The sequence below is a fragment of the Talaromyces marneffei genome, chromosome 6 (assembly GCF_009556855.1).
Source record: "Talaromyces marneffei chromosome 6, complete sequence".
NCBI classification, from domain to species: Eukaryota; Fungi; Ascomycota; class Eurotiomycetes; order Eurotiales; family Trichocomaceae; genus Talaromyces; species Talaromyces marneffei.
The window spans coordinates 2,577,987-2,604,728 of record NC_072353.1 but is presented as its reverse complement, the minus strand read 5'-3'; the positions used below and the strand labels follow the sequence as shown (position 1 = coordinate 2,604,728).

The window sequence follows — 26,742 nt, the reverse complement described above, 5'->3', positions numbered from 1 at the left end:
GCCCCAACGGCGCATAGTTTATATGCTTATTTGAGACTCGAAGAGTCGAAGTCACATAGATAGAGTCGAATTGAGATATAAATCATATGCTACATAACCAATAATCCGATTTAGCTGAAGATGGCGTCAAGCAGATGGAGTTGATTGGATACGGAGTTAGTTAATAACTTAATATAATAGGTTTATTGCATCGATTGATTAAATCACCGGCTAATCTGGAACAGGGAAAATATCGGAGAGCCACCATCCTCTCTATTCACAACTACGTACGTACTCATAACACTATGTACAAGGCGAAAAGCTCAGCACTGACGTCGACATGCAGCCTACCCTGCAAGTATAAGCTTGTGCTTGTGAACGGAACACAACGCGCATATAAATATATACACCAGTGTGACAATGATTAGTAGGAGCTACATACTCCAGCCTACAGCTTACAGATGGTTGGCCTGACCGGGAAAAAGAGACGCCCTTGAATAAGCCTCGTCAGCATGCAAGACTTGTTACGCTGGCTCTTTTGTCGGTGCTACTTTCGAACAAATTTCCAGGAAAATCAAAGAAAAAACCAGATTGTTCAGATGATTGTTTCCACGCGTGCGCTAAGACTCTTGATCTCGGTCAATTACAAAGTATAGGTATACATACTACAGAGTAACCTATGCACTTATTCGGTATTCCGTTGTATCGCAGACAAGTCGAAAACCCCCAATCAATAATGTACGGAGTGCGTGCTTATTTTTAATCAAATAATACGATCAGTAGTTCGCCTGTCAGAATACACCGATGCAGCCACCATCAAGCCACCAAGGTGTGTTTTGATCCTTTGCCCCCATCCACGGTTGCCCTCCCCGCCGCCCATTCCATTACATGATAGCAGCCCATAACAATTGAACAGGAAGCCAATAGGGAACGATTTTGTTTTTTTTTTTTTAAAAAAAAAAAATCTTTTTCGAAACTCGCAAAGTAGGCGAACCAAGAAATGAGGCTTGCAGGGTGTGTGCCGCTTTATTCATTAGCAACGGCACATAGTGTGGATGGGCTCCATCCCCGGATTTATGGTCCGCCCCTCCTTGCTGTCTACTCCGTACCATTGTATGTATGTATGTATGTATGTATGTATGTATGTATGTATGTATGTATGTATGTATGTACGTCCTGCTACGTAATAAGGCATCGGCGTACTCGGTAATACTATACATCTGTATGCTGGCAGTATGGTACTGCTCCGTACCACTGACCAGACAGACAATTGAATGTATGTTTCTATTCCTATCATTCCTTCCAGAAATTCTGAGAATGCCGAGATGGTGCGTGTGCAAGCAAGGACCATGGCCAACCTCGAATATGCTGGCTGCACTTGCCAACCATGCCAAGTAACTTAACCTTACGTAGCGAGTTAGTGAGCATGGTGAGCACTAACTACGGAGTAGTGCTTACAGAGTACAGACTACAGAGTACAGACTACAGACTACAGACTACAGAATATAAGATAAGACGACATGTGATACGAATATGCTCTACCCTGTCCCGTGCCCTTGGTGCAGTTTGCCACCAACACAATCAAAAGAATTAGCACATACTACTGCGTAATATTAGCCTATCCTAATAGGTATCGGTTAAAGAGGCGGACTAAGGTGGATCACCAATAAATGCCGGGTCTCCACTGTGCTAAGTGGCATCTCCCGCAGGCCGGCTGGCTTAGAGGCTTGCGAGGCTTAGGGGGCTTGCAGGAGAACGCCCAGTCAAAGGCGTGGTGGGGCGTTCATGTTGAGAGCGTATTAACTAACTAACTATTAACTATTAACTATTAAATACTAAATACTATACGGGGTAAGCTATACTACATACGTAGTATACTATTCTATTACAGTACTCTGGATGATAGTGTTGTCGGCCTGAGGCCTAGACTAGACACGGCGCATGATGCAGTCTTGCCCGTTTATCGACAACTTGGAAGAAATAGAATAGAATACTTCAACGTATTCCATTCAGTACTGCTACGCAGTACGTATGTTCGTGGAGACATTCATTTATTGTATGGACCACTCCTCTCCGAACAAAGAGGAAAAGAAAAATTACAAATGGCGCACTTTCCTCTTCTGTGCTAGTCGCCAACCCCCCGCAATGCTGAAACAAGCCATCGCAATCAGACCAACGAACCAATTCCCATCCGTTTGGGAATGACTCCTCCCTTTGAGTCTTTGAGTGAAAAGTGGCTTGCTGCCGAATATCTGATTGGCCTGGCTGTGTGTTTTTACTGGGCGTGTCATTCATTCAGGATTGGGTCCCCACCCTGCAATTATGTATGTCGGGACGGCAGAGTATCTTAGTTTCTTGACTAGCGGTTGCTTTGTTTTTAGGTTATTTCGTCACTCGAGATCGCGTATTCTATTTGTGATTCCATTCGACACCTTGTTTGTGCCGGTACGAACTTGAATCCATCGCAGACTCGACATTATTAATACAAGATTTGTTCAGCTGATGCGATGCCCGATTCCCAACCCGTCGAATCCGCATTGTTGGTCTACGGGAAGGAAGCCAGCCTTGAGTGCTCGACCTTACTACGTACATCGTATTTCAATTTTCTCTTCCTGGCCGTAGCCTGATTTACTACTTCGTATATATTTTCTTTTCTTTTCTTTTCTTTTTTTTTTTTTTTTCCCTTTTCCCGGGCGTGCTTTGTATCAACATAGCGTTTTCCCTTTCGGTGCTGCCGTCTCATCGGGGCCAGCCGAAGGTACATAGTGTATTATGCTCCGAAGAAGTTGATATGGCGACAAACAAAGTTGAACAAACTCGGAGAGTATCATACGAGAACCAATAATGCCGCGGCCCAGCCAATAATCCATGCTTCGAGCGATCACAATTGTGCAAATAGTACTACAGGAGCATGTGCTCTCATGCTCCTCCGTACAAGTAGCCCCAAACATGCAAGTGATGCTTGAGGAGGCAGTATCAGTATGTATTGCGTAACGGCACCAACACCCCTCCAGTTGGCTGTTCAGATGATAGAGTTAACCAACTACCGTCGCTGCTAGCACGGAGTGCTTAGTAGTTAGTACTACTTACTACGTAACTTGGTGCGTAGATTAGTTAGTTACATAGGTTACTCGTTTAGTCGTGCTCTGTAAGCACGGAGTAACTAACTACGGCAAGTCAAGAATGGATGTAATCATACGGTATTACCACGATACGGGTACTTGTATACTTCCCTTCCCGCACTTCCTGCCAGAATCCAAAATCCAAAATCCAAATCCAAAATCTCCCCGTCTTCCAAGTCGCCCACACGCGCTAAACCCAAACCACCAGACACGGCTCGCAAAGCAGCTTAGCGCGTCTCCAGCATGGGACCGGGGGACCCTTTTTGGGGCACACTCTTTCGTCCTGACTCTCGAGCTCTTTGGAGCAGACCGACGGGGGGCGGTTGGCTTCAGCAAGTTCAGCCCCCCCTTTTCCACTTTTTCCAGCCAATCACTCCATGAGCGTCCCATTTTGGGCCTTTTTCTACCTTTTTCCTTGGGCTTCCCCTTTTCGGGCAAGCCCCAAAAGCTAAGCTGGCCCAAGGAAAACGATCTGCGACGGAACGTCGTCAGTGGCACAGGCCCCATCTCAAATCTCTCGAACCAACTCAGTTATGTGGTCACCAGCCTGCTAGTCGCAAGCACACTAACCTCGACTACGACGTACCTTTTTTACACCATACCTGCATCTCCGTACGGAGCATGATGCTTATTTTATTTATTTATTATTTTCTTCTTCTTTCTCCATCCCCTTCTTCCTCTTAAGCAACGTCGATCCCCTTCCCAAGACAGCCTCTTCCCTTTCTTTCCATCTCCTCTTGTATACTTTGTACCATACCAAGGATCAACACATACATCGAATGATAATAACATTCAACACAAACACAACACAACACAACACAACACAATACCGCATACTGGAACCATTCACATCTACATTTGCACTTGATTGTCGGGGACAGCCAATTCTATGAGAACTTCGACCCAGTCTCATCGCATGCGAAATACACATCACATCTATATACACAAGACCGAAGGCTATCGAATACCCTTTGACTGAGTGCCTGCTAAGCTCTCTTGGACTCAGCTTTGAAAGTTCCCTCCCCCCCTGCTCCCTGCTCGGCACTCGCGGCGCACCTGCCTTGCGTGTCTTATAATAGTCAACGCCGGACGACGTCATTTGCTTTTCCTGTCTTGACAGCAATTCTTCCTACAACAACAACAACCGCCTCTCCTCACTCTCTGCAGTCAGCGAAGATCCGTCTATCCCAATTACATCTAGTGCCAGATAAATCATCCTCCATGACGATGGTCATTGAGAACCAGAACCGCCAGTACGGCGGCATGGGAGGCTTCGACCATGTTTACCAGAACAACATGCACCACCACACCCAGACCCCTCAATTCACGGATCCCTGGGCTGGACACACTTCCTCCCATTCAACTCCACCTATTTATTCTACCTCTTCCATGGGTATGGGCCCCGTCAAACACGAGGACGTGACCAGACCGACGGCAATTTCCATGCCCTATTCTAGTATTCCCGTTTCTGCTCCGTCACTGGTGGCTGGCAGCAGCTACCCGTCCGCTGGCTACGGAGCTTCGGAGATGTTGAACATGCACCATGATATTCCTCGCTCGACTTTTGATGCTGCCCCTTCCTACACGGCGGCCGCGCCCATTAACAGCTTCACCCCGGCCAATTTTACTTCCATGGGTTACGCAAACGGATTACCTACTCCGCAGGATGCTCGCCGCATGTCTGAGGCTAGAATGTCTCAACCTGCTTCATACAGTGATGCAATCGATGCCAGCCGTGGAATGGTTGCTCTTAGCCAGGATCTGACTCCCAGAGGGATCTACGCGCCTCGCAGCTCTCGAGGATCGGCGGATTCTTATGGCTTCCCCTCTACGCACTCATCGGTCTCTTCAATGTCATCTGCCAGCAACTACCCATACTACAGTGCCTCAGTCGCGTCGGTGGATTCATCCGTAACGGATTACAGTTCGACCTCGGAGCAATACGATGGCTTGCCTTCGCGAACACTTCCTCGACCAAGCAGTCTTTTGGGAGCGGCTACTCCTGCCGGTCCTCAGTCGATGATGGGTCAGTTCAGTTCCAAGATGCCTTCCAACGCGCAAAAGAAGCACAAATGCAAGGTCTGTGATAAGCGCTTTACGCGTCCGTCTTCTCTTCAAACGCACATGTACAGTCATACTGGCGAGAAGCGTGAGTTACCTTTTCCATTTCTGAAAGTTACTAAGATTTGAGACTAACATATTCTAGCATATGCATGTGATGTTGAAGGCTGCGGTCGTCATTTCTCCGTCGTGTCCAACTTGCGACGACACAAAAAAGTCCACAAAGGGGAGAAAGAGACCGGTTCCGGCGAGGACGAAGACTAGATCGAAGATTGTTCAGACACAATAGCTTCGTTCTTCCGGTACAATATTTTTGTGCACATACGAAAATGGCGTGCTTTCATGGGCGACTTGGATTTCTGGTTCGGTTCTTTCCCGGCGTCTTTCCTGGTTTCCGTCGTGTGCATCATGATATCCTTTTGAAGATGGCTTTTTGTTTTTTTTCATCTCTTGTACAACAGGATTTTCCATTCTTTTACCTTATTCTGCTGGCTCAGACTGTGTTCGGTCGCAGAATTTTTGATACCCCAACCTAAATTGTTTGATAATGAATGGGCAGGCATATGGTCCAAGGGGGCCAATCAAAACGGGGATTTGCATTGATTATTTTTCGCTTCTTGATGACTATAGAGGTTACTTTACTATTGGTCGCCTGGGATGGGTGGCCTTCATTGACGATTATACATTTATGAGCCTCTCGAGACAGGGGACTTGTTTTTTTTCGCAGGCATGGACTTGCAATTACGTTCTCGTTCTGATACCATCTGCAGATGTTTGTTTTGTCTGGTCATTGTTATCTGGGGTATTTGTTGTGACGGATTTGGGCCTATTGCTCATTACATAACGTCTTACTCCTTACTACTAACTAATTCTATTCTAATCTGGGTGTTTTGACGGTGGAATTCGAATTTTTTTTGTCATGGAATTGAGTGGCTTCCAAGATTGTACATATACGTCTGAATTGACTGGTTGCCTTTATATCTCGTGTCTCTAATCCCCCCTGTAGTTAAAACAGAGCAAGCCTGTGGACCTTAGCTTGACATGTTGTGAATGTCGTTTTCATATATGCAATTCTTTTCCGACAACCTACAAATGCCGTTAGATCTAAACCTGCGATCTCCATCGCAAACCCAAATGGATCTTTCCTAATCGGGTAATCAACGTAACCATGACGGCCGGCAACATCACAGCCTTTGCCGTTCGTAACCCTAACAGAACCTCAATGTCGGGCGGATCAGATTGGATCTTATTCTCAAGTTATTCTCTCTGATTCAGAGTCACAAGATCTGGCTTTGGAGTGGTATATATATATGTTGCATCTTCATATAGGCCTACGTGAGTTCAGAAAGATCGCTTTCATTCAATCATTGATTCAGGACTGTCACCTAGGTAGCTATCCAAGGTTGAAGAGTCTAGTCACAGCGATCTGAAAAGGTATGGCACCCTTCTCTACGATATTTTATTCGTTTTACTTCAAGTCTCTTCCATCCCGACCAACTAACTAACCAAACCAGATATCTATCTATTCAGTCAATTTTGAACTGCACAGTTGACACAGTCGAACCATCCTGAACATCCTACACTCCTATCAGTTGACTACACCACACCACACCGTTCTCTACCAACCAGACAGAATGGCAACGCCATCCTCATCCTCAGCCCGAACCGGCGAGACCAGGCCCAACCACTACCCCATATCAACCCAGGGCGGCGCCAGCGGAACCCCAACGGCGGCAAACAATACAGGCGGAGGAGGCGGTTGGGGCGATGCTGGTTTTATAAAAGGTGGTGGAGGGGAAACCCGAAAGGAATCGGTGAGTTTTGATGATGATGATGATGATGATGATGATGATGATGATGACCCTTTCATTTGTTTTCAAAGGGAGGATTGGAAGAGATAGTCCATGTACCTGGGTTATCCATGGGACTGATTGTTGAGGGGCCTTGGTAGGATGGAAGTTCCAGTGCCTCTGGTGACATGAATCACTCGTTTGCGGAGCATAAACCTGGTTGTCAGCAGGGGATCACGGGGAAGGTCACGGATTTTGTCAATACGTGAGTTTTTCTTTTCTTTTCTTCTTTTCTGAGTCTGCTACATATTTTTGGACGAATACTGACTCTGCACAGGGCACATGGCCAGGGAAGATAGATTCTCTGCGTAACTAGGGTGGGTGGTAAAGTCATTGCATTTCTGCTGGTTTCTTCGAAGGATAGCATAAAATTGTCTGTCGAAGAAGAAAGTACTACATATTATCTCCGTTATCGGTACAATAAAATAAACATTTCCAGTCGCATGCTTATACTTTCGCCTCATCACTTTCGCCTTCATCCGAGCTCGGTGCATCCGTCTCGACTGGAAACTTGTCCAAACTCTCGTACCATTGTATCCCAGAACCAACCAAGAAAGCCCATGACCCCCAGAACGTAGCTAGGCAAGCCTGGTATTCCACTCCAGAGGATGCGGATCCTGGGCCGAGGGCGCCGCAGAGCTAATCATACTTTTATTAGCGGTTGTTTTTGTTGTTGCTGTCAAGGAAACTTGAGGTGGTTTGAGATGACCTACTGTAAAGCCTATTCCTCCAATGAAGTTCCAGGCTCCTACGTGCCAGCCTAGAATGCCTGGAGCTGGGATGTACCATTTCGGTTGTGTTTCGACGGTGAACAGGAAACTATCAGAGTCAGCAATCATAGACATATATGTGAGACCACTTGTGGTTGGTTGTCTGCAGGTACTCACCCACTGAGAACGAAACAAAACCCACCCACCATCTGCGGAACCCAATACACACCATCCGTCAAACCCTGACTCATATGATTAGCAATCCCCGGCAGGCCGGTGAACCCAGCAATCCAGAAAATCGTAGCACCAATCAGCTGCACAAATGAAGCCAGAAACCCGAGTTCATGAAAGTAGTGAGTCTGCAATTCTGCGATCGAAGGCAACCACTCGAACATTCTCTGCTCATCGGGAGAAACCACCTTGAGCCCGTCATGTAGTAAGGATCGTCTCTTGGAGTGATGATGCTTGCAGTCTTGGTACGCGATGGGTGTGACTTCTGTCGCGTTGGTTAGGTCTTCGTGCGGCCCAAGTCTTTTGACGACCGTTTCGACGGCCCAGCCGAAACAAGAAGAGTGTTTTTCGTTGACTGCTTCGAGCATCAACAAAACACTGCCGATTTCGAAAATGGTGGCGCCGATGAATGCTGAGATTCCACCAGCGACATCGACTTCGCCTGGAAACTCGGTCGAGGGTTTTTGGAGCGGTAGCCAGACGAAGAATGCATTGATAACCCACACCGCAGATCCAAGCGTGAAGATTGTCCCGACGAGCCAGGATACGTCCCAATATGGGAAATATGTTGCCATACGAATAAGACCGCGGACTACCTCTTTGACAGTATTAGTGCTTGGTGGAAGCTTGTGTCCCAGCCCATGATGCTTGAGAGAGTATCGAATGCGAACTGCATGACGACCCTTGCGATTGTCGCGAGACCGCCAGAGAAACTCGATTTTGGGCTGTCTGCGAGTTTTTACTTCCTCTGGCTGCTCTTTTGGACTGATCGATTGCGCCGGTTTGTCTTCCTTTCTCCCTTTAAGCGTGGGCTTGAAATGCATGCGCGTCGGATTCAAGAATCCAACGGGCCCCGAGACATGCATTGTCTTGAGGGAAGAGTCTATTTGATGGCTGAGAAAATGTGTATTGGGGATAGATGATGATTTGGATAACATCTTGTGGCGATCTGAATTATGTGACGTTCACAGCGTTGCTCAACATAATAGTAGAGATTGAAAAATGCGGAGATGGAATTGGATGGATGATATCATCAGTCGGGCCAACAATAAAAAAGAACAAGTGGAGACTCAGTCGTCGAGTTGGGCCATTCAACTCTCATTGGTGGAATCACAAGAATAATGAATTGCCTTATTGGAGATCATACACGCTAGTACGAATTGGGAATTCATGCCTCTTGCCGAGTTGGTGCTAGTTCCGTGGCCCCCTAGGGTTAAGGCTTGGACTGCTCCTGGCTATATTATCCCATGAGAGTAGGGTAGATAATACTACATTAAAGGCGTAGTTCTTGCATTATGTTATCATATCACGTTGTGCGGTCTGGTACAGCATCTATAAATAACGCCCACTAATATAGGCTGCATCTTCAAGCAATCATTCAAGCTGGCACCTTCACAAGTATAACTGGCCTACCACTTTCAATAGAATCGCCTGGTTTGACTAGGACTTTAGCCACAGTGGCGCCAGCTAGATGAGAGTCTGCCAGAACATTGATCTCCATTTTCATGGCCTCTAGAATACTGACAATCTTGCCAGCCTGCAATTCATCTCCCTCTTGCACCAGGACCTTCCAGACATTTGCGTTGACGGGAGCCTCGATGACCTGGTATGCCGGGTCTGGTGACATGTTAGTAGTCTGTATTTTATACCCTAGAGGATGAACTAACCTTCAAGCATGGTCCGGACCTCATCCGCGTTGCTTCCATCTGCTTGCTTCTCAGCAAGCCACTGTTCAAGCAGCATCTTCTCTTTCTCAGCCATCTTCCTCTGAGAGACCGCCCTCTTTTCTTGGATTGCACGAGCTTCACCCATCGTATTTTGGAGCAACTCATTATGTTCGGCCATATCAAACAGTCCCGGCTCCATCTCAAACTCATATTTGCCAGCCTTGAACTCGGCAACTTTGAGATCATATTCTTTCTCATCAACCTCATAGAAACTAATTGTATCCATATCCTGGAACAGCCACGGTCGTTCCTCGCTAAAACCCGGCTTTGATCCGTAGATGTCGAGGCCTGGAATAGTCATACCCGTTGGCATGTAGCCACCGGGACAGTCAACAGGATAAATCGCGATTGCTGATCCTCCCCAGGAGACTGTTCCTTCGGGCGTATACGTGCGACTCGGGTTCATCTTTGGACTACGGATCCGATAACGTGGATCTGTGGGCATACTTTGTGGAAGAGCCATGAAGAAACCAACTCCGATGATGACGGATTGTAGTGTCAAGAACATAGTTCTTAGTTCTTCGATAGTCATGCCATTGTTCTCTGCTAAGAACGCCAGTGGGTCGGGTAGATAACTGGCCAGAGGACGTTGATTAGCCATATATCGTTCCATGGCATCTTCAAGTTTCTTGTGTCGGAAGGTGAGGGGGAGCTTGAAATGACGGTTAGGAAATTTGGCGCTTCGCATGTCGCCAAGCGTGTCCTCGATCGCGATGAGTTCATTCAGCAAGTCTGCTTGTGAAAGAGCAAGACCGTCGTAACAAATAGCAAGAGAGTTACCGCAGCCCACCATGTTGAAAATTGCACCGCCATTTTTTATGTTGGCTGAAACTAAACCCGACCGATTCTGAAGTTGACGCGATAAAGCTGTCGCTCGGCATTTGTAGTTTAGGTCTGAACATCCATTTCCATAGTCGACTAGAAGATAGTCATCGGCTCCGGCGCGGTACGACACCATTGGTCTCTTGTCCGTCTCCTCTAGGACTTTCAACACATCCTGACTAGGCTCGGTGACCTCTGGTCCTACACTGATACTGTCAAACCCCTCAATCGTCTCCCAAGAGCCTGTCTTTATAGAAGTAGCAACATCTTCCAGAAAATTTGAATTCTTACGACGACATTGCAAAGCATTTTCAAGTGATACCCGATGGAATTTGACCTTATCTCCAGCACGAAGTTGGCCAAGTTTCCATATATCGCCCTTAATAACCGTCAGACTGCAGATAAACCCTCCGAAATCAGGACAGTCAACCGGGAAAATAACAGGCTCGTCGCCTGTCCAGTTAAGTCCACCAAGAGGATAGCCATACTCAATCACATTACTGGGATGAGCACCACCTTCTCCTCCATCCGAACGACCGAACTCGGGACGAGGACCGATGAGACGGATCCCACCGCGGGCTGCATTGTGGCTGATCGTCCAGGTCTCTGCAAAGAACATTTCTATATCTCTTGTGGACAGGTAGCCTGTCTCATAAGGCCCAGGCATAATCTGAATTGTCCAATCGCTCGTGTATTGAGGACGTAAGGTCTGAGGGATCGAAACTGAGACGTCTTCAGGAAGATGAGACGACTCCACAATACTGAGAAAATCTCCTGCTCGCAGTGGTCGACCTTGATATCCACCAACGTTGACCATAGGATTTGTAGACTTGCTTCCAAACCACTTTGATACGTTAAGTAAACCCCCGTAAATGGCGAGGTAGACCCTACAATTGGCAGCCATCTTTCCGATCTTGAGACGCTGACCGGCACGGATGCGGACCCGAGTCCACTGTGGCATTTCCTTGCCATCCAGTTCGGCTGGAATGGGAGGTCCACAAAGGGAAATGACAGCGTCGCCGAGGAATAAGAGTTCAGGTCCGGTAAGAGTGATTTCAAGGGCTTCGATCCCAACTTCATTGCCAACTAGGAGATTGGCCGCCTGGAAAGCGATAGGATCCATTGGGCCTGCATGACCAAATCCATGACCGACCGTTGGTCGACCAGGGAAGTCTTGTACTAATGTGTACGAGCCGCCAGAAATGATATCGATGGCGGCAGGAGTATATCTAAAAGTGTCCAAGAACTTGGTTATGGTGTTCCCCCTTTTAAAATCGCCGCTTTGAATAATAGCCAGTAGGAATCCGAGGTTGATGGGTGGCCCGCAAATAGAGCTTTTGCTGAGGATCTCCTCTATGGTTGCAACGGCGGCCTCGCGCGTGGAGCCATGATACATTACTTTGGCAAGTAGAGGATCATATTCGGCGCTGACAACGATCCCTCCACGAACCCATGTATCGACACGTGCTCCTTCAGGCGTGTACAATGACACTTGCTGAAGCAAACCGGGACTGGGAGCATAGTACCTTGCTGGATTCTCAGCATATACTCTCGCTTCAATGGCATGACCCTGGGGCTCAAGGCATCGCGCTTGTAGAGTTTCCATCTCCTCGATTGTTAGACCCCCTTTCCCACCGAGCTCACAGTCTGCTTGTCTCAGCATCAGTTCAACCAGATCGACGTTGTAGCACATCTCAGTAATGCCATGCTCGACCTGGAGACGAGTATTCATTTCAAGAAAGAAGAAATCCCCGGTATGATCGTCAACAAGATACTCTACTGTTCCTGCGGAACCGTATTTTATATCTTCTGCCAAGCGAACAGCGCACTGCGTCAGTTTCTGACGAAGATCTGGGTATCGTTGTGAGACAAATGGGCTGGGACACTCCTCGATAACTTTCTGGTGACGTCTCTGGATTGAGCATTCTCGTTCTCCGACGCTGATGGCTTTACCCTGTCCATTGCCAAAAACTTGTACCTCGATGTGATGGCTATCCGGGTAATACCGTTCTAAAAAGACACCGGCATTTTTGAAAAGGGATGATGCTCGTGATATAACCGTATTGAAGTTCTCTCGTACTTCGGCTTCATTCGCACAAGCCAATAAACCCATGCCTCCTCCTCCGGCAGTCGCCTTCAACATCACAGGGTAGCCTAAGCGAGTGGCAGCCGCCGCGGCAGCTTCCTCATCTTCGAGTAGACCCTGAGTACCGGGGACAACAGGGACTCCCGCAGCCACAGCCAACTCACGGGCTGTGTGCTTCAGTCCAAAGGATTCAATCGCTTCTGGTGATGGACCAACGAAGACGAGTCCGGCTGCCGATGCAGACCTGGCGAAATTCGTGTTCTCGGAAAGAAAACCGTATCCAGGAATAATGGCTTGGGCGCCATTGTCCTTAGCTACTTGAATGATCTGATCTCTGGAGAGGTCAGCAGAAGTACTCGTTGAGACGGCAAGAATGCACATACCCATCTATGTATGCCGCTCTTGCTTCGCCTTGTAATAGAACGGCTGTGTCTGCAAGACGAACATGCTCCGATTCACAGTCTGGTTGTGTATAGATGGCAATCGTTCTGATTCCCAATTTTCTACTCTCTTCGTTAACGCATATATCCCGGCAAGAAAAGGAAAAACTTGCAGCTTACTGTGCAGCTTTGATCAATCGACAGGCAATCTCGCCTCTGTTGGCTACTAGGATCGTCTTTAGGTATTCCATGACGCTGATAGTAGTGATGAACGTCCCATACGCGACGCGCGATCTAGCACTATATGTCCTAGTGCAAGCTGCATGACGAAGGAAGATTCTTCCATATATCTTGCATTCGTTCGAAGGAAGCGGGGTAGTTCTTGTTCCAACGATAATTTGCTCATCAGGGAGGCCTGTGGGGTGTGACAAGACGGCCGATTGTATTCACCCAAGATAGGTGAAGCTATGATCGGTCGTCGGCTCCGGCCATGGAGTTTGTAGTTCTTATCAGCTCCGAGCGAAAAGACGCCCAGCAACCAACTATGGATAGCCTTGGAGACAGAATATGATTTGCTTCTCAGTCTGTCGGTTGATTTACAAGTTTCTTATTTGATAATTTGCAATTAAATGCAAGAGATAACAAGCTGAACATTTGTCTCGTGATGGCTAGCAGTTAGGGTTACAACGATACTATTACCATACTTGGTGATTCCGTTTTGATGCGAGAAACTGGAACAAATTTTGATGAGCTATATTGGTTGGCTCTGCTGATAATTGCCAATGGTAAATATTTCAATACATAACTAACTATATCGTCGCATAAAAATATTGTTAACTCCTTCTATAACTTCTCAAGGATAATCCTTCTCTTTCTCCGAATAGGGCTTGGTTCTCTCAGTTGAAGCGTCAGATGCTTCCTCAAGACCTTCACGAGTAATAGTCACTACGCTCCGACCCTGAGCTTTCTGTCCCTTGCCCATCATGTGTTTGAAAACCAGCATCATGGCGTCATAGCCCTCCCAAATCGGTAGGAAGACAATAACACCCGTAGCAAGGAAAGCCCAGATAAACAGGAAAGCAACCCAGCCAGTGAAGAATTTCGGGCTAAAGATATAGCTTGATGCATACATAGGAATAGGCCAGAGAATAACTAACGAGATAGTGAGGAACCATCCAAGGAACAGGGAGCGATTTCGGGCCTTTATCAGAGACTTTTCGTTCTCCTCTTCCTCGCGTCTCTCCTCTTGAATTAGTGCTGCAGCGTGTTCCGGGCTTGTGGCACTAACGGTTATGTTCTCGTCTGTACCGCGTTTGAGCTCCTCCTTAAGGATATTCCAGTCAAAGTTCTCTGGGCTGATATATGTGACGAGAGGGGTCAAGATCAGGGGCGATCCCAAGGCGACGATATTTCCAGCCACCAGAGGGAGGTTTCCACTCAGTGTATCGATAGTAATGACTCCATAGGTAGTATACGTAAGGGTAAACCATGCGATGATTCCAGCTATAGAACCTATCACAGGCACCACAAAGGCTGCGATACGAGACTGCTTTCTCCACATAATGGTACAAGCCATGGGGACGATGGCACTGTCAACGAAGATACCAATGGCAGTGATAAGAAATCCAACGCTAAAACCTCCATGATTGAACGCAACGGCAATAGACGAGCAAAAAATGGCAAACCCGACTGTAATAAAGTGCGAAAAGTAAAGAAGCTGTCGACCGGTTGCGTCAGGCTTGATGTAGGCTTGGTAGATATTGTAAGTCACGAGTGCAGTTGTCGCAACAGTTTCGGATGACATTGCGCTCGTAACTGCCATGAATATCATAAGTAAAACTGCTACTGCACCGCCGTTGCCCATGAGTGCTATGGCTGCGTAGGGCATTGCGAGACCCGATGCGGTTTCATATGCATTCATCCTGTTTGGGTATGTTGGCCAGCTAGGTAGATGCTCTAAAGCTGCAGCAGCAAGTCCATATGTGCTTGCTAAAACGAATGGTATGGTGAACCAGGAAAGACCGCCAATAATATAGCCCAACGACGTTGTGCGCGGATCGGATGCGATCGCTTTCTGGAAAAGTTGACTGTCGACGCATGCTGCGAATCCTGCTCCGATGAACACCAGGCCAACATAGCCTCCTTCTTCGGATCGCATGGTGAGATATTGACCGTTCGCATTTCCAGCTACGGGGTGAAGAGTGGCGGCCTCTTGAAGAAGCTCCCAAACTCGAGTTGGAGATCCTGCAATATCAGAGGTAGTGTAAAACACGAATAGCGACACAAGCATGATGATGTAGATGAGAACTGTGTGAACCTGGGATATATCAATTAGCACCGTTCTGTCAGGGAATAAAAGTATAAGCATACCCAATCGGTGATGAAGGTGGCCTTGATACCGCCCATCAAGGTATAGATAACCACTCCAATAGGGAAAAGGTAGCAGATGGCATCTCGGTTGGTGCCGGTGACGGCGGCGAAAATTGCAGAACCACCGACCAGGAGGTTCACAGTCGTGATGATTTGATACACGCCAGAATACAACGTAAAAAGGATATGGACAGCACTTCCATACCGCACTTTGATGACCTGCAAGAACGTCTGTGCATTCGGAGCCTTTCGCTTCAGCTCTACAGCTGCGACGGAGAAAAGAAGAATTTGAACACAGGCTCCGGCTGCATACCAGAAAGGACCAGAGACGCCATAGCTATAGCCATAGGTAGTGCTAGTGAGTAGTGTAGTGGCGATAGTCCAAGATGAAACAACAGCGGAGGCAGTTAGACCTGCCTTCACCGAGTGTTTAGCCGTCATGAACATTTCGGAATCTTGGATCTCATTCATGTAGGTACTTAGCAACCAGGAGGTCAAGGACATGCCAATGGCAAAGAGGGCACCGACGCCCACAACGATGCCATAGCCCACCCCTGCAGAGAGGGGGGCGGCGATTTGGAAAACATCTGCACTTGTCGACATGTCGTTCAGTTGGTAATAACGAACATCACGGAATGATGGAGCTGGGATAGAGCAGCTAGCTGTGGAATCATATACTAGTTGCAGGTCTTCGGCCTCTCCGCATTTTCGGTGTCACGTCTAGCTGGAGGATTGGCGTATCAACCCATATCTCTCTGCTGGGCATCGGAGGGGTACTATGATAAGACCCAGCAATAGATGATAAGAAACAAGACGTTGGATCCATATACTGAAACTTTGTTGGAGAAGAGGCCCATATGATAACCCACCAAGTCTTGATGAATGCCTTCTTGTTCCATATTAGGGCAGTTTGTCGGCTCCGAGGGAGTGGGTTGTTGGTTACCTATCCTATCCGCCGATCTGACACGGAGTAAGTAAATAGTAAATACCCCTCACAAAGTCAGGATTATGTGCTGTGGCCTCCTTTAACAACTTTTACTTTCCAATTGTCTTCTTTGGCTATTGTTATACTCTGCTTTTGAGACTACACACAATTACGAGGATACGCAGCGAAGATGGCTCCAACTATAAAGAAAGCCCTCATCAACGTAGACATGGGAGAGGCCTATGGCAACTATGTTTGCGGTCCGGATAAAGAATTATTGCCTATGATTGACCATGCTAACGTCGCATGCGGTTTTCAGTGAGCGAGGGACCTACATGGTACTAGAGTTTGCAAAAAGCTAATTTAGCACAGTGCCGGCGACCCTCTAATTATGGACGAAACGGTCGCTCTCTGCAAAGCCCACCGAGTCAAAATTGGTGCTCATCCAGGTTTACCTGACATACAAGGATTCGGTAGAAGGGAGATGAAGTTGTCTCCAGAAGAACACACTGCCAATGTTGTATATCAGATCGGCGCCCTCAAGGCCTTTCTGGACCGTCACGGTGTTGAAATGCACCACGTCAAACCACATGGTATTCTATACGGAATGATGGTCAGAGACATTGAAGTGGCGAGGGCTGTATGGGCAGCAGTACCCAAAGGAATGCGCGTGTTTGGATTGGCTGGTACACACATGGAGACTGCAGCCAATGAGGCAGGGCTTGAATTCTGGGCTGAATACTTTGGCGATGTCAATTACCGAGCGGATGGCACGTTGATTGTGGATCGTAAAAAGAAGCCTTGGAAAATTGAAGATGTCAAGAAGCATGTCGCAAAGCAGTTGCAGGAAAGTAAAGTTGTTGCTATAACGGGTGAAGAAGTTGATCTTCCTGTTGCGGATTATCCCATTACTATTTGCTGTCATTCGGACTCGCCTGGTTGCGTTGAGATTGTTACTGCTACGAGAGAGGTAGTGGATGCGTTTAACAAAGAAAGAGGCGTATAATATATAGAATGATTGAGCTTATAGGTATCGAAACAAATGTACTACTGTCTACATATCTGAATCCATGCTACCATAAAGCGCAGCACTGTGTGCAGATTATAGAGTCATAAGATTTTCGTACTGGTAGGTACACTGAATTGATCGAGGTATATGTAGAAGCTTGTAATTCTTCAAAGCAAATGTCAATACTCTATAATCTTTAGAAGTTAACTCTATATAGGCAAGAGATTTTCTAACTACAATCGTGCAAGAGCTCCAGCTTTCAACCCCTGGATGACTTCAGCAGCAGCGCGCTCTCCACTTTCTACAGCGCCTTCCATATAGCCTCGCCAATTAACAGCTGTTTCAGTTCCAGCAAAATGTAGGTCTCCAAACGGCTCCCGCAGTCCACTTCCACCAAGAGTGTCCATGACTCCTGGCGTGAGCGATGCACATGGGCAACCCCATCCCGAATATGGGTCTGATATCCACTCGTATGTCACCATATTGACGAAGTCACGAGATGCCTCGACTTTGGAATTGAATAACTGGCCAATCTGTTTAACGAGGGCCATTTCGCGCTCTTCTGTTGCCAATGCTGCCCAGACGCGCCCTGGATCGCCAGCCACGAAACAAGTCAAAATGTGTTTCTGGTCTGGCAGGCTGCTGGTATCACGAATCACTGCAGCAGGTCCAGTAAAGGATTGGGAGAGCCCACAGTATCCTTTCTCAACCCAAAAGGGCGTCCGGAAGATCATCATAGCTTTCGTATAATAGCCGTACACTGAGGATTCTGACCATAATTTCTTCGAAGATGGCAAGTCGGGCGTGAAGGAGATTGTTTTCAGCACGGGGCTAGGAACAGTAGTAATTACTTTTCGTGCACGGAATTTCTTTTGGTTCACTGTTGTTACCTCGATGTCGGAAGAAATATTACCCTGTGTGATGGAACTGACAGGGGTAGACAGGCAAACAGTTCCCTCCGGAAGATCTTTCGCAAGTCCAATGGAAAATAACTGTGTACCCTGACGGATACGGAGATGTTGTCCACCTCCTAGACGATCCGATCTCATCTGAAGTAGACCACCGCCAGATCTGCAGTAAGTGAGGAAATATAGGGCGGATATATCTTTGGGATCTTGACCAAGCATGGCACGAGTCCATACTGTAGCAGTGGCGAGAGCCTCAGCACTGGCGCCGCTAGATCTCAAGTAAGCTTCAAAAGTCACCGAGTCCCACTCAGCGTTCTGTGGTCGGGCCGGGTTAAGAGTCTGACAATCAGCTTCAACCATATCACGAATTCGGGCAACGTCTTTGGCAATTGCGGTATTAAACTATGAACCAAACAAGTCAGCAATTGTATTCATAAGTCTACCAGGAGCGTGACTCACTTTAGGAAGGTCTCCATATTCAAATGTAGAGCAGTTTCCATCAGCATCTTGTAGCACACACTTCCCAGTCGTGTTTTGCTCCAAAATCTCTGCACCATACTTCTTTGCCAGGGCATACATTTTGCTCTGGTTTGTGCTGTTTATCCAAGCTGCTCCAAGGTCAACTACTCCTTGTTCTCCATCAAGTAATGCTTGCGACCACGTTTTGCCCCCTACACGATCTCTTGCTTCCAGAATCATGAATGAGTGGCCAGCTCGCTGCAACTCAGTTGCCGCTGCCAAACCCGCAAGTCCGGCACCGACGATGACCACATCCACGATTTTCTCTACTGGTTCGAGTGACAGTTGGCGAGGAATCGAAACCGATGATGAGGGGCGAGCAATGACTGCATCGATTTCGAACAACCAACCAGGCACGGCCAACTGTGCGACAGGTACCAGTGTAATCGCAGGTCGATGTCCAGTCAAAAACTTCTCTAGTGGTCGAGCATGCTTGCGCTGTTTCGGATCATAGTTCACAATAAGCAATGTGAGCTTAAGAATATCCTTCACCGTAACTCCACCAATAATCATGATTTTGCGGAGGTTCAGAAGGGCTAGATGAATCTGAGACTCATAGTCTGTGGGCACAATGCCTCCGCGTGTGCTACCTGGTTGTCCTGAAACATACAGAACTTCACTATTCGTGGGTGAAAGTGTCGCCGGCGCATAGTAGCCGCCAGAACATTTGGCAAAGTCCACGATTTTGACTCCGGTCATTGTGTTGGTAGTAATAGAACTAGGAGCGTCAAGGTTGCTGACTTGCAAGAAGGAAGGTAAAAGCAGGCGATGAAGGAAAACATCAAAGTTTACCGTTCGAAATAAATACAGTTTATCATGTATGGCAATTAACTCCCTAAATGCTCCTCAGTCACACCGCATGTTAATTGTGCATCGTAATACCACTACACTAGTCATCTCGTCGGCTCCGAGAAGATAATTGACAACGCCGACGCGCCACCGAAGACAAAGAGGGCCCATTTAACCATCATGAATTTGATTACATGTCAATTTCTACAAAATTAGACTGTCTTGCTTCACGAGTAAGGAGAAATCTCATCTTCAGCACAATCAAAAGACAAACGAAACATGACAGGCCAAATATTGCTTAAAGACCCCTCTTTGCTTGTTGGCAAGAACTTTATTAACGGCCAATGGGTCTCCGCTATATCAAAAGAGACATTTGACGTATTCGGTCCGTTTTATCCATCTTAGAGAGCTAAGGAGTTGTGGAAAGATCTAATACTGAAGTACTCTATAGACCCAGCGACTGGCCTCAAAATTGGATCATGCCCTGAATCAACACCTGCCGATGCACAACTTGCCATTGATGCTGCGGCCACAGCATTTCCGGAATGGCGTTCGAGGTCTGGCCGGGAAAGATCTCGCATACTTCGCCGCTGGTACGAATTAGTGATGGAGAACAAAGATGATTTAGCAACTCTTATTACATTCGAGAATGGCAAAGCGAAGGGTGACGCTTCCGGTGAGGTCTTGTTTGCTGCTAGCTTCTTGGAATGGTTCGCAGAGGAGGCGGCTCGTATTTATGGAGACTTGATTCCTCATTCGTCAACTGCATATCGTGTTTCTGTCGTCAAAGAGCCGATTGGTGTCTGTGGCCTGATAACTCCGTGAGTCTCGTTTACGTTTTTTGAGTTGAATATCTTTCTGATATATCGGGAATATTCAAGTTGGAACTTCCCCGCCGGCATGGTGACTCGCAAGATTGGACCTGCTCTAGCTGCTGGATGTACGGTGGTATTGAAATCACCCGGTGAAACTCCATTTTCAGCCAACGCTCTCGCGGTCCTGGCACAGCAGGCTGGTGTACCACCTGGAGTTATCAACATTATCACATGTCTGGCCAATACACCACAAATTGGTCAGCTACTGTGCACATCCAGCATTATCCGAAAAGTCTCCTTCACCGGCTCGACAAGAATAGGACGCTTGCTCATGGCACAATCCAGCAGCACAATCAAGAAGCTCAGCCTGGAACTGGGCGGCAACGCTCCGTTTATAGTCTTTGATGACGCTGATCTGGATCTTGCTATTCGAGAGGTAGTCACAGCCAAATTCAAGGGCAGTGGACAAACTTGTGTTTGCGCTAATCGTATTTTTGTACACGATCGAGTCTTTGACGAATTTGTGCAGCATTTGAAGGAAGCCACCAGCAACTTTCGAGTAGGATCTGGACATGAGCCAAGCACCACACATGGCCCGCTCATTAGCACCGCAGCAGTAGAAAAGGTGGCACGGCTTGTCGATGATGCTGTAAGCCGTGGCGCTAAAGTGATTGCTGGAGGGAAACGGCGTCCAGATATAGGTAACCCAAATTCTCAAACCCTGGTTTCACCGCCAGTGCTGATTCTATCGTAATCAAATGCAGGTCCCTGCTTCTATGAGCCGACTATCTTAACGGATGTTGACCCTGGCTTGAGTATCAGCCGGGAGGAGATATTTGGCCCCGTGGCAGTTGTCCATCGGTTTGACTCGGAGAAGCAAGTTCTCACTGCCGCGAATGATTGTGATGTTGGACTTGCCGCGTATTTGTTTACTCAGGATCTCAACCGAGCGACTCGTCTCTCTGAACAGATTCAAAGTGGTATGGTTGCCATAAATTGTGGATCTGTTTCCGACGCACCAGTGCCGTAAGTTAAAATGAGATTTCAACTCTTCCAATTATAACTTAAGACACTGACAATTAACGCTACTCAGCTTTGGAGGCATTAAACAGTCGGGGCTTGGCCGAGAAGGGAGCAAATATGGTTTGGATGACTACCTACAGCTCAAAACAGTAATCACCGGCAACATGTCCTATCAATCTCACTTGTGAAATATATCAATTGAAGATAAAGAACAAAAAATAGTGTTATGTATCCTATTTCCTTATCATGATCAAAGTGTGGAGAAAAGAGGACGAATAGACTTGTCCTTACAATGCCCATAATCTAGATGGGCTTGGTATGACAACTTAGGGTAAGCGATACATCCTATCCGCCTATCTTATCTCTCGCCCCTATCTGATCTCGGCGCCGGCTCCGAGAACGATCTACTACGAGTAAGGTCTTGATAAGATGAGGAGAAACGGCTGTCGGAGCCGGCTGTTAGGTATTGTTATCAGCTTGGCCAACGCAACACCCAACAACCCTGTACTCCTCCTAAACGCTCTCGACGACGTCCATTTGAACATTGTGCTCGTCGACAGTCATGGAATCACCTGCAGATCGGCCGTCTGAGTCGTATCCACCTTCGCGTAGGTGTCCGAATAGACAACAGCGGAAGGCATGTGATCTCTGCCGCCGGCGGAAAGTACGATGTGATATTGTTGACAGACCTGGTGGACCATGCTCTGTTTGTGAAAGGTCCGAGATAGAATGCCGGTATGAATATTCGACTTGAAAATCTGGCATTGGAGCTTCATTAGTACTGACTCTGCAAGATCTACCACTCAATGGGCTAGGCCAAATCGTCAGCCACCGAATACCCGCCGTGCTCGCTTTCAGTCCATAGGAGGTCGGCCATCTGCTTCTACTGAGAGTATAGAATTGTCAAGTTGTGCTCAGCTCGAGTGGAACTCTGGGGATGCTATCCCTGACCAGGATAATGCAGATTATGATAGCACTGAGGGCCTTCAAAGAAATGACAGGGTTGCGTTAACATTGGGTGCATCAACGGCAGCATCTTCGTCTCGTCGATCGCCTCCCCTCAATCGCGCACCCATATACACGTCGGCAGACGAAAGAGAGAATTTTGCCCGAAGTGGACTGGCTCGGTTTTTCAAGCATGGAATTAACGCAGGTGCATGGGGTGTATTCGAATCGTTGAACAGTTTTCGTATTGCTTATGTTGGCACAGCTGTTTCCAATCTGGTTCATCTAGTCCGGCTTCATCGCGCATCTGCACATGCACCTGGCTCTAGACCTACTAGTCAAATCAGCCCGGAACAATCACTCCCCTTCTCCACCTCACCCACCAATTTGGACGGCATTGTACTGGATGATTCCAACACGCGTAATGATCTAGATTGGAGAAATAGTGTTGTTCACTACCCATATCCTCCAATTCGCCCGAAAAATGGATGGAAGCCCGGACCAGAGGCATGGAATGGTATGTTAGCACACGACCTTGCAACGGAAGTCTCGTCTTTCCCGGCCGTGGAGATACGCGATGCTTTGGTGGATGCATATTTTAAGCACATTCATCCATTCCATCCTGTTATCTCCATGCCGGAGTTTATGGTAGCGTATAAGTCGAAAGATAATCCGCCACCATTATTACTCTTTCAGGCAGTGCTAACGGCCGGGGCTCACGCTTGCTCACATCCTCTAGTTGCTAGCGCGCGACATGCGGTGAAAACCACTCTCTATCGCCGAGCAAGCATGCTCTTTCACATGCGTCACGAAACGGACCGTGTTTACTTGATGCAGGCCGCGATGCTGTTTACTCGCCATATAGGAGACGGCGATACCGTCACCACTGGGCCCTGGTACTGGAGTGGAGTTGCGATTCGCATCGGATGCGGACTAGGAATGCACCGACATAGCCCCATCTTACCTCCAATAGAGACTTCACAATATCGACGTTGCTGGTGGTCAGCATTCATCTGTGAGGTATTCTCGTCTCTGGAAACAGGACGACCATGCGCCGTTCGCGCCGGGGACATGGATCAACTGCCTTTATCTGCCAAAGACATGACAGACACGGCGTCGCCAAGTAGTGATTCAGGCCCGTATCCAAATTTTCTCATTCAAATGGTCGACCTTGCCCATATCGGTCTTGATATATTAGCCCTAAGCGAGCCCGTTCAGCAGCACGTGATCGACGTGCATGGCATCAACGCTCGGCTGTGCCAGTGGTCTCTTACATCCGGTATACCCTCCTCGCCCGAAGAGGAAAGTTCATGGGACTGTCAACTGCAAATGCACTATAACCTCATGCTGTTACATCTTCACCGGAACTTTCCTACGGGACTGAAAAGCCAGGATGTATGCTCCGTAGCTGCTAATGCCATTATCAGGGCCCTCGAAAGACTTGTAGCCCTAGACTGTCTTTGCCAGTGTCACTTTACTGCCGTCAGCGCTATCACAGCGGCTGGAATTCAGCTCGCTAATGAGGTTCGCCTAGCAATCACTGTAGGATCGTTTCTGGTGGCTCTCAATGGTCTTGAAAATTTGAACAGACTACTCCGATCTGCTATGTTGTTAGCTAGGTACTGGCCCAACGCGGAAGCTGTGCACAGCTTGTTTCAGGAGATATATCACGAATACAAGACATATATAACCAAGGGTCTACACGGTGAGCCGGTAATGGTCTCTGAGAACCAGCCAGACTGGTATCGCTTGTTGGCTGGGACACAACCAGTACAGCCGAATTATGTTCCACCGGATTGGATGAATATTGCCAATGAGTCGTACCCATTATAATGACACTGTAGTTAAGTCAAGATTTATCATATATTAACTCACTCAAATATAACATTTTATGACCATGTATTTTGCCTATTGAAGTAGCTCTGATCAGCTGAGATACCCATACTTGAAATTATTTTCCGAAACATGCAAGTTGACTTAGGGTTACGATTTTCACGGGTCCAACTTAAACATAACCTAGTCAGGATACTACTATAGAATAAAAAGAAACATATAAGGCTGTGCGTAATGATAGAAGTATTGGTTAAAAATAGTAAATTTAAAGTTAGTATACTATCAGGAAGATGGAAGAAATCTTAATAAAGGCAGAGGCCATTATTCCTAGCAAGATTTTGGACGTGAATGAGAAGCAGCCCCAATGCGTCATGTACCCCGAAACAGCTTAGGCTACCACAATTTGAAATACACCAAGGATTCGGTATTGGGTTGATATCATTTAGGGCTTAGGTCAGACTAGGATACCTTCCACCACCCAGATGCCACCAGGTGTGTACTTGATATGCATTTGGCTGTTATAGATATGAACTGAAAATGGTTCACCTCTCGCGGACCCTCGAATTTTTGCTTCAATGTATGGCCACTCATTGGGATCAAAAATCTTGGCGGCTAGCACATATGTATTCGGTCCATGGCGAGTAGCATTGTTAACGATATCATCTGGAGAGTTTCTTCCGATGGGCACCCAGGTTGGTTTGTCATCTATATTTTCCAATATATCAAGCCAGATTTGTAACTGAGCCCTTGTACTGATTTGACCGTCAAGATCCTGTTCATGTCTCAGTATAAACCAAATACAAGGCTTTCCTGAATACTGATCTGGAATTGAGCCGTATCTGATTTCAAGAAGATTGATATTGTCGTTGTCGAAAAAAAACCGTCGTCCGTGGCTTTGGATATGACTTGGAGGGTTATGACAATGTTCGTATGGCCCATGGTAGCCTTGTAAGAGGTTAAGCTTGCGCAAGCTCTGGGCTACGGATCCCCAATTTTTGTCAAGCATTTGCCATTGGTCGTTAGACAAGCCATTTTCAGCGATTATATCTGAACATTCCATGGTAAATAAGCTATCAGGTAGTTATATGTCAATTGAGATGTCTGTGGCACACATATGGGAGTGTAGTTGGGTTCACAGTCTGGACATGGGTCAGATTTCAACGGTTTAAATGCTTATGGAAAAGTCATGCTCGAGTCATTGACTGTTAGAACCATAAGTATTTGAGTCAAGTATGACACAAATAATGGCCTTAGATGTAGAGATACTTGACTCAGGCATTGCTTGGTCATCTAATTCAGTATGGATTCGCCTGACTGCTCTCCGTATGCAGGATGTGAATTGCAGTCATTACAATACTGGACTTACTTTTACGAGAATAAGTGCATACCTTAGTAATCCTTACCAGATATAAAAGGCAATTTTAATATTGACCGGGAAGTGAATAGAGCAAAGAAGGGTTTAACCATGCCATTACCCCTGATACAGCTCAGAGAACTTGAAACGTCATTACTTTCTATAATCGGGTAGTACAAATCAAGTTTCTAACACTCCTATAATACAATAAGCATGTACCAAGAGATCTGTATTAGGTTTGTCTCACTCTGTGTAGGGTTCTGGTCAATTAACAAAAGACAGCTGCCTGCCAAATGGCATACTGGTACTAAAATTTACTATAAATGAACGTTTAAGCACCTGTTCGGGGTTCTCCTAATACAAAACAAACCGGAGTATCACAAATAATTGGTTAAGTATCGTTCATTAGTTAAAGATAGTAAAGTTAACGATACTACATTGTCATGAAGATGGGAAAGATTTACCTAGCAAGTTGGGGGATGTAACACCGAGATAGGTGGCACCCTCGTGTGTCACGATACCCAGAGATAAAATAGGGTACCAAAAATGTGATACGACCCAGGGAATTGGTGGTTCTGGTCAAGTCCAATTAATGTCTCCCTGCCAGATTGCTTCTCGAAAACGACCAGAAGCTGGTTGGCTGTCAGTCAACTGAACAACTACCCTTTCTCCATCTCCAATCCTGTAGCTCGAAAGACGCGGTAGGACTTCGTTATTCCATTCATTTGGATCATTGACAATCATTGCAAGTAGAGCATAAAGGTCGTCCCCCTGGTGAGTAGCTCTCGAAATTTGAACAGGGATATTATCATCTATGAGTTTATGACGATCCTCTTTCCCATCCTTTTTCTTCCAAAATTGAACTCGAAGTTTCAAATGTGACCAACCACTGATTTGATTGTGGTCATCCTTTGCATGTTTTAACACGAACCAGAGACAAGGTTGTCCATCGTACATTGAATTTATGATGCCGTAACGAATCTCGAAAAGATGTATATGGTCGTTGTGTCTTGTGTTTTTAAGATCGATACTTTCCGGAGGGTTGGTACACACTTTGTATGGTCCCTTGTGGTTTCGTACGAGGCGAAGTTTGCGCAAGGGACCAGCTAGGTCGGAGCCCCAGAGTTCGTCAAGTGTCTTCCATAGTTCAGGAGTTACCCCCCTAGTACAGTAAATAAATCCTCTGTCGTCGGGCATAGTAAATAAAGTAAGGTTTGAGAATATGTCAATCTGAAAGTACACAATCAAAGAAATACGTCTGTTTCATGCATCGGAAAATTGTAG

General features: G+C 46.8%; 10 protein-coding genes across 10 annotated transcripts; 5 read left to right on the top strand and 5 right to left on the bottom strand.

Moving 5' to 3' along the window:
• Window positions 1-4,328: 4,328 nt before the first annotated feature.
• On the top strand, window positions 4,329-5,426 carry EYB26_008440 (uncharacterized protein; the record flags this gene model as incomplete). The annotated part of the gene is made up of 2 exons (XM_054267693.1): window positions 4,329-5,250; window positions 5,308-5,426. The coding sequence occupies 2 exons, from the start codon at window positions 4,329-4,331 to the stop codon at window positions 5,424-5,426; spliced, it is 1,041 nt and encodes a 346-aa protein (XP_054123668.1).
• A 1,370-nt stretch (window positions 5,427-6,796) lies between these two features.
• Window positions 6,797-7,311, top strand: EYB26_008439 (uncharacterized protein; the record flags this gene model as incomplete). Its single annotated transcript, XM_054267692.1, has 3 exons — window positions 6,797-6,976; window positions 7,114-7,217; window positions 7,290-7,311. The coding sequence occupies 3 exons, from the start codon at window positions 6,797-6,799 to the stop codon at window positions 7,309-7,311; spliced, it is 306 nt and encodes a 101-aa protein (XP_054123667.1).
• A 148-nt stretch (window positions 7,312-7,459) lies between these two features.
• On the bottom strand, window positions 7,460-8,891 carry EYB26_008438 (uncharacterized protein; the record flags this gene model as incomplete). Its single annotated transcript, XM_054267691.1, has 3 exons — window positions 7,460-7,651; window positions 7,726-7,831; window positions 7,900-8,891. 3 exons carry the CDS (start codon window positions 8,889-8,891, stop codon window positions 7,460-7,462), a joined length of 1,290 nt encoding a protein of 429 aa, XP_054123666.1.
• Window positions 8,892-9,331: 440 nt separating this feature from the next.
• EYB26_008437 (uncharacterized protein) lies at window positions 9,332-13,219 on the bottom strand (the record flags this gene model as incomplete). The annotated part of the gene is made up of 4 exons (XM_054267690.1): window positions 9,332-9,570; window positions 9,621-12,922; window positions 12,972-13,091; window positions 13,149-13,219. The coding sequence occupies 4 exons, from the start codon at window positions 13,217-13,219 to the stop codon at window positions 9,332-9,334; spliced, it is 3,732 nt and encodes a 1,243-aa protein (XP_054123665.1).
• Window positions 13,220-13,821: 602 nt separating this feature from the next.
• EYB26_008436 (uncharacterized protein) lies at window positions 13,822-15,941 on the bottom strand (the record flags this gene model as incomplete). Its single annotated transcript, XM_054267689.1, has 2 exons — window positions 13,822-15,285; window positions 15,339-15,941. The coding sequence occupies 2 exons, from the start codon at window positions 15,939-15,941 to the stop codon at window positions 13,822-13,824; spliced, it is 2,067 nt and encodes a 688-aa protein (XP_054123664.1).
• Window positions 15,942-16,453: 512 nt separating this feature from the next.
• On the top strand, window positions 16,454-17,269 carry EYB26_008435 (uncharacterized protein; the record flags this gene model as incomplete). The annotated part of the gene is made up of 2 exons (XM_054267688.1): window positions 16,454-16,581; window positions 16,636-17,269. The coding sequence occupies 2 exons, from the start codon at window positions 16,454-16,456 to the stop codon at window positions 17,267-17,269; spliced, it is 762 nt and encodes a 253-aa protein (XP_054123663.1).
• Window positions 17,270-17,505: 236 nt separating this feature from the next.
• EYB26_008434 (uncharacterized protein) lies at window positions 17,506-19,398 on the bottom strand (the record flags this gene model as incomplete). The annotated part of the gene is made up of 2 exons (XM_054267687.1): window positions 17,506-18,582; window positions 18,640-19,398. 2 exons carry the CDS (start codon window positions 19,396-19,398, stop codon window positions 17,506-17,508), a joined length of 1,836 nt encoding a protein of 611 aa, XP_054123662.1.
• Window positions 19,399-19,767: 369 nt separating this feature from the next.
• EYB26_008433 (uncharacterized protein) lies at window positions 19,768-21,514 on the top strand (the record flags this gene model as incomplete). The annotated part of the gene is made up of 5 exons (XM_054267686.1): window positions 19,768-19,873; window positions 19,940-20,309; window positions 20,370-21,004; window positions 21,068-21,329; window positions 21,397-21,514. The coding sequence occupies 5 exons, from the start codon at window positions 19,768-19,770 to the stop codon at window positions 21,512-21,514; spliced, it is 1,491 nt and encodes a 496-aa protein (XP_054123661.1).
• A 374-nt stretch (window positions 21,515-21,888) lies between these two features.
• Window positions 21,889-24,104, top strand: EYB26_008432 (uncharacterized protein; the record flags this gene model as incomplete). Its single annotated transcript, XM_054267685.1, has 2 exons — window positions 21,889-22,061; window positions 22,121-24,104. The coding sequence occupies 2 exons, from the start codon at window positions 21,889-21,891 to the stop codon at window positions 24,102-24,104; spliced, it is 2,157 nt and encodes a 718-aa protein (XP_054123660.1).
• A 454-nt stretch (window positions 24,105-24,558) lies between these two features.
• On the bottom strand, window positions 24,559-25,164 carry EYB26_008431 (uncharacterized protein; the record flags this gene model as incomplete). Its single annotated transcript, XM_054267684.1, has 1 exon — window positions 24,559-25,164. The coding sequence occupies one exon, from the start codon at window positions 25,162-25,164 to the stop codon at window positions 24,559-24,561; it is 606 nt and encodes a 201-aa protein (XP_054123659.1).
• Window positions 25,165-26,742: the final 1,578 nt, after the last annotated feature.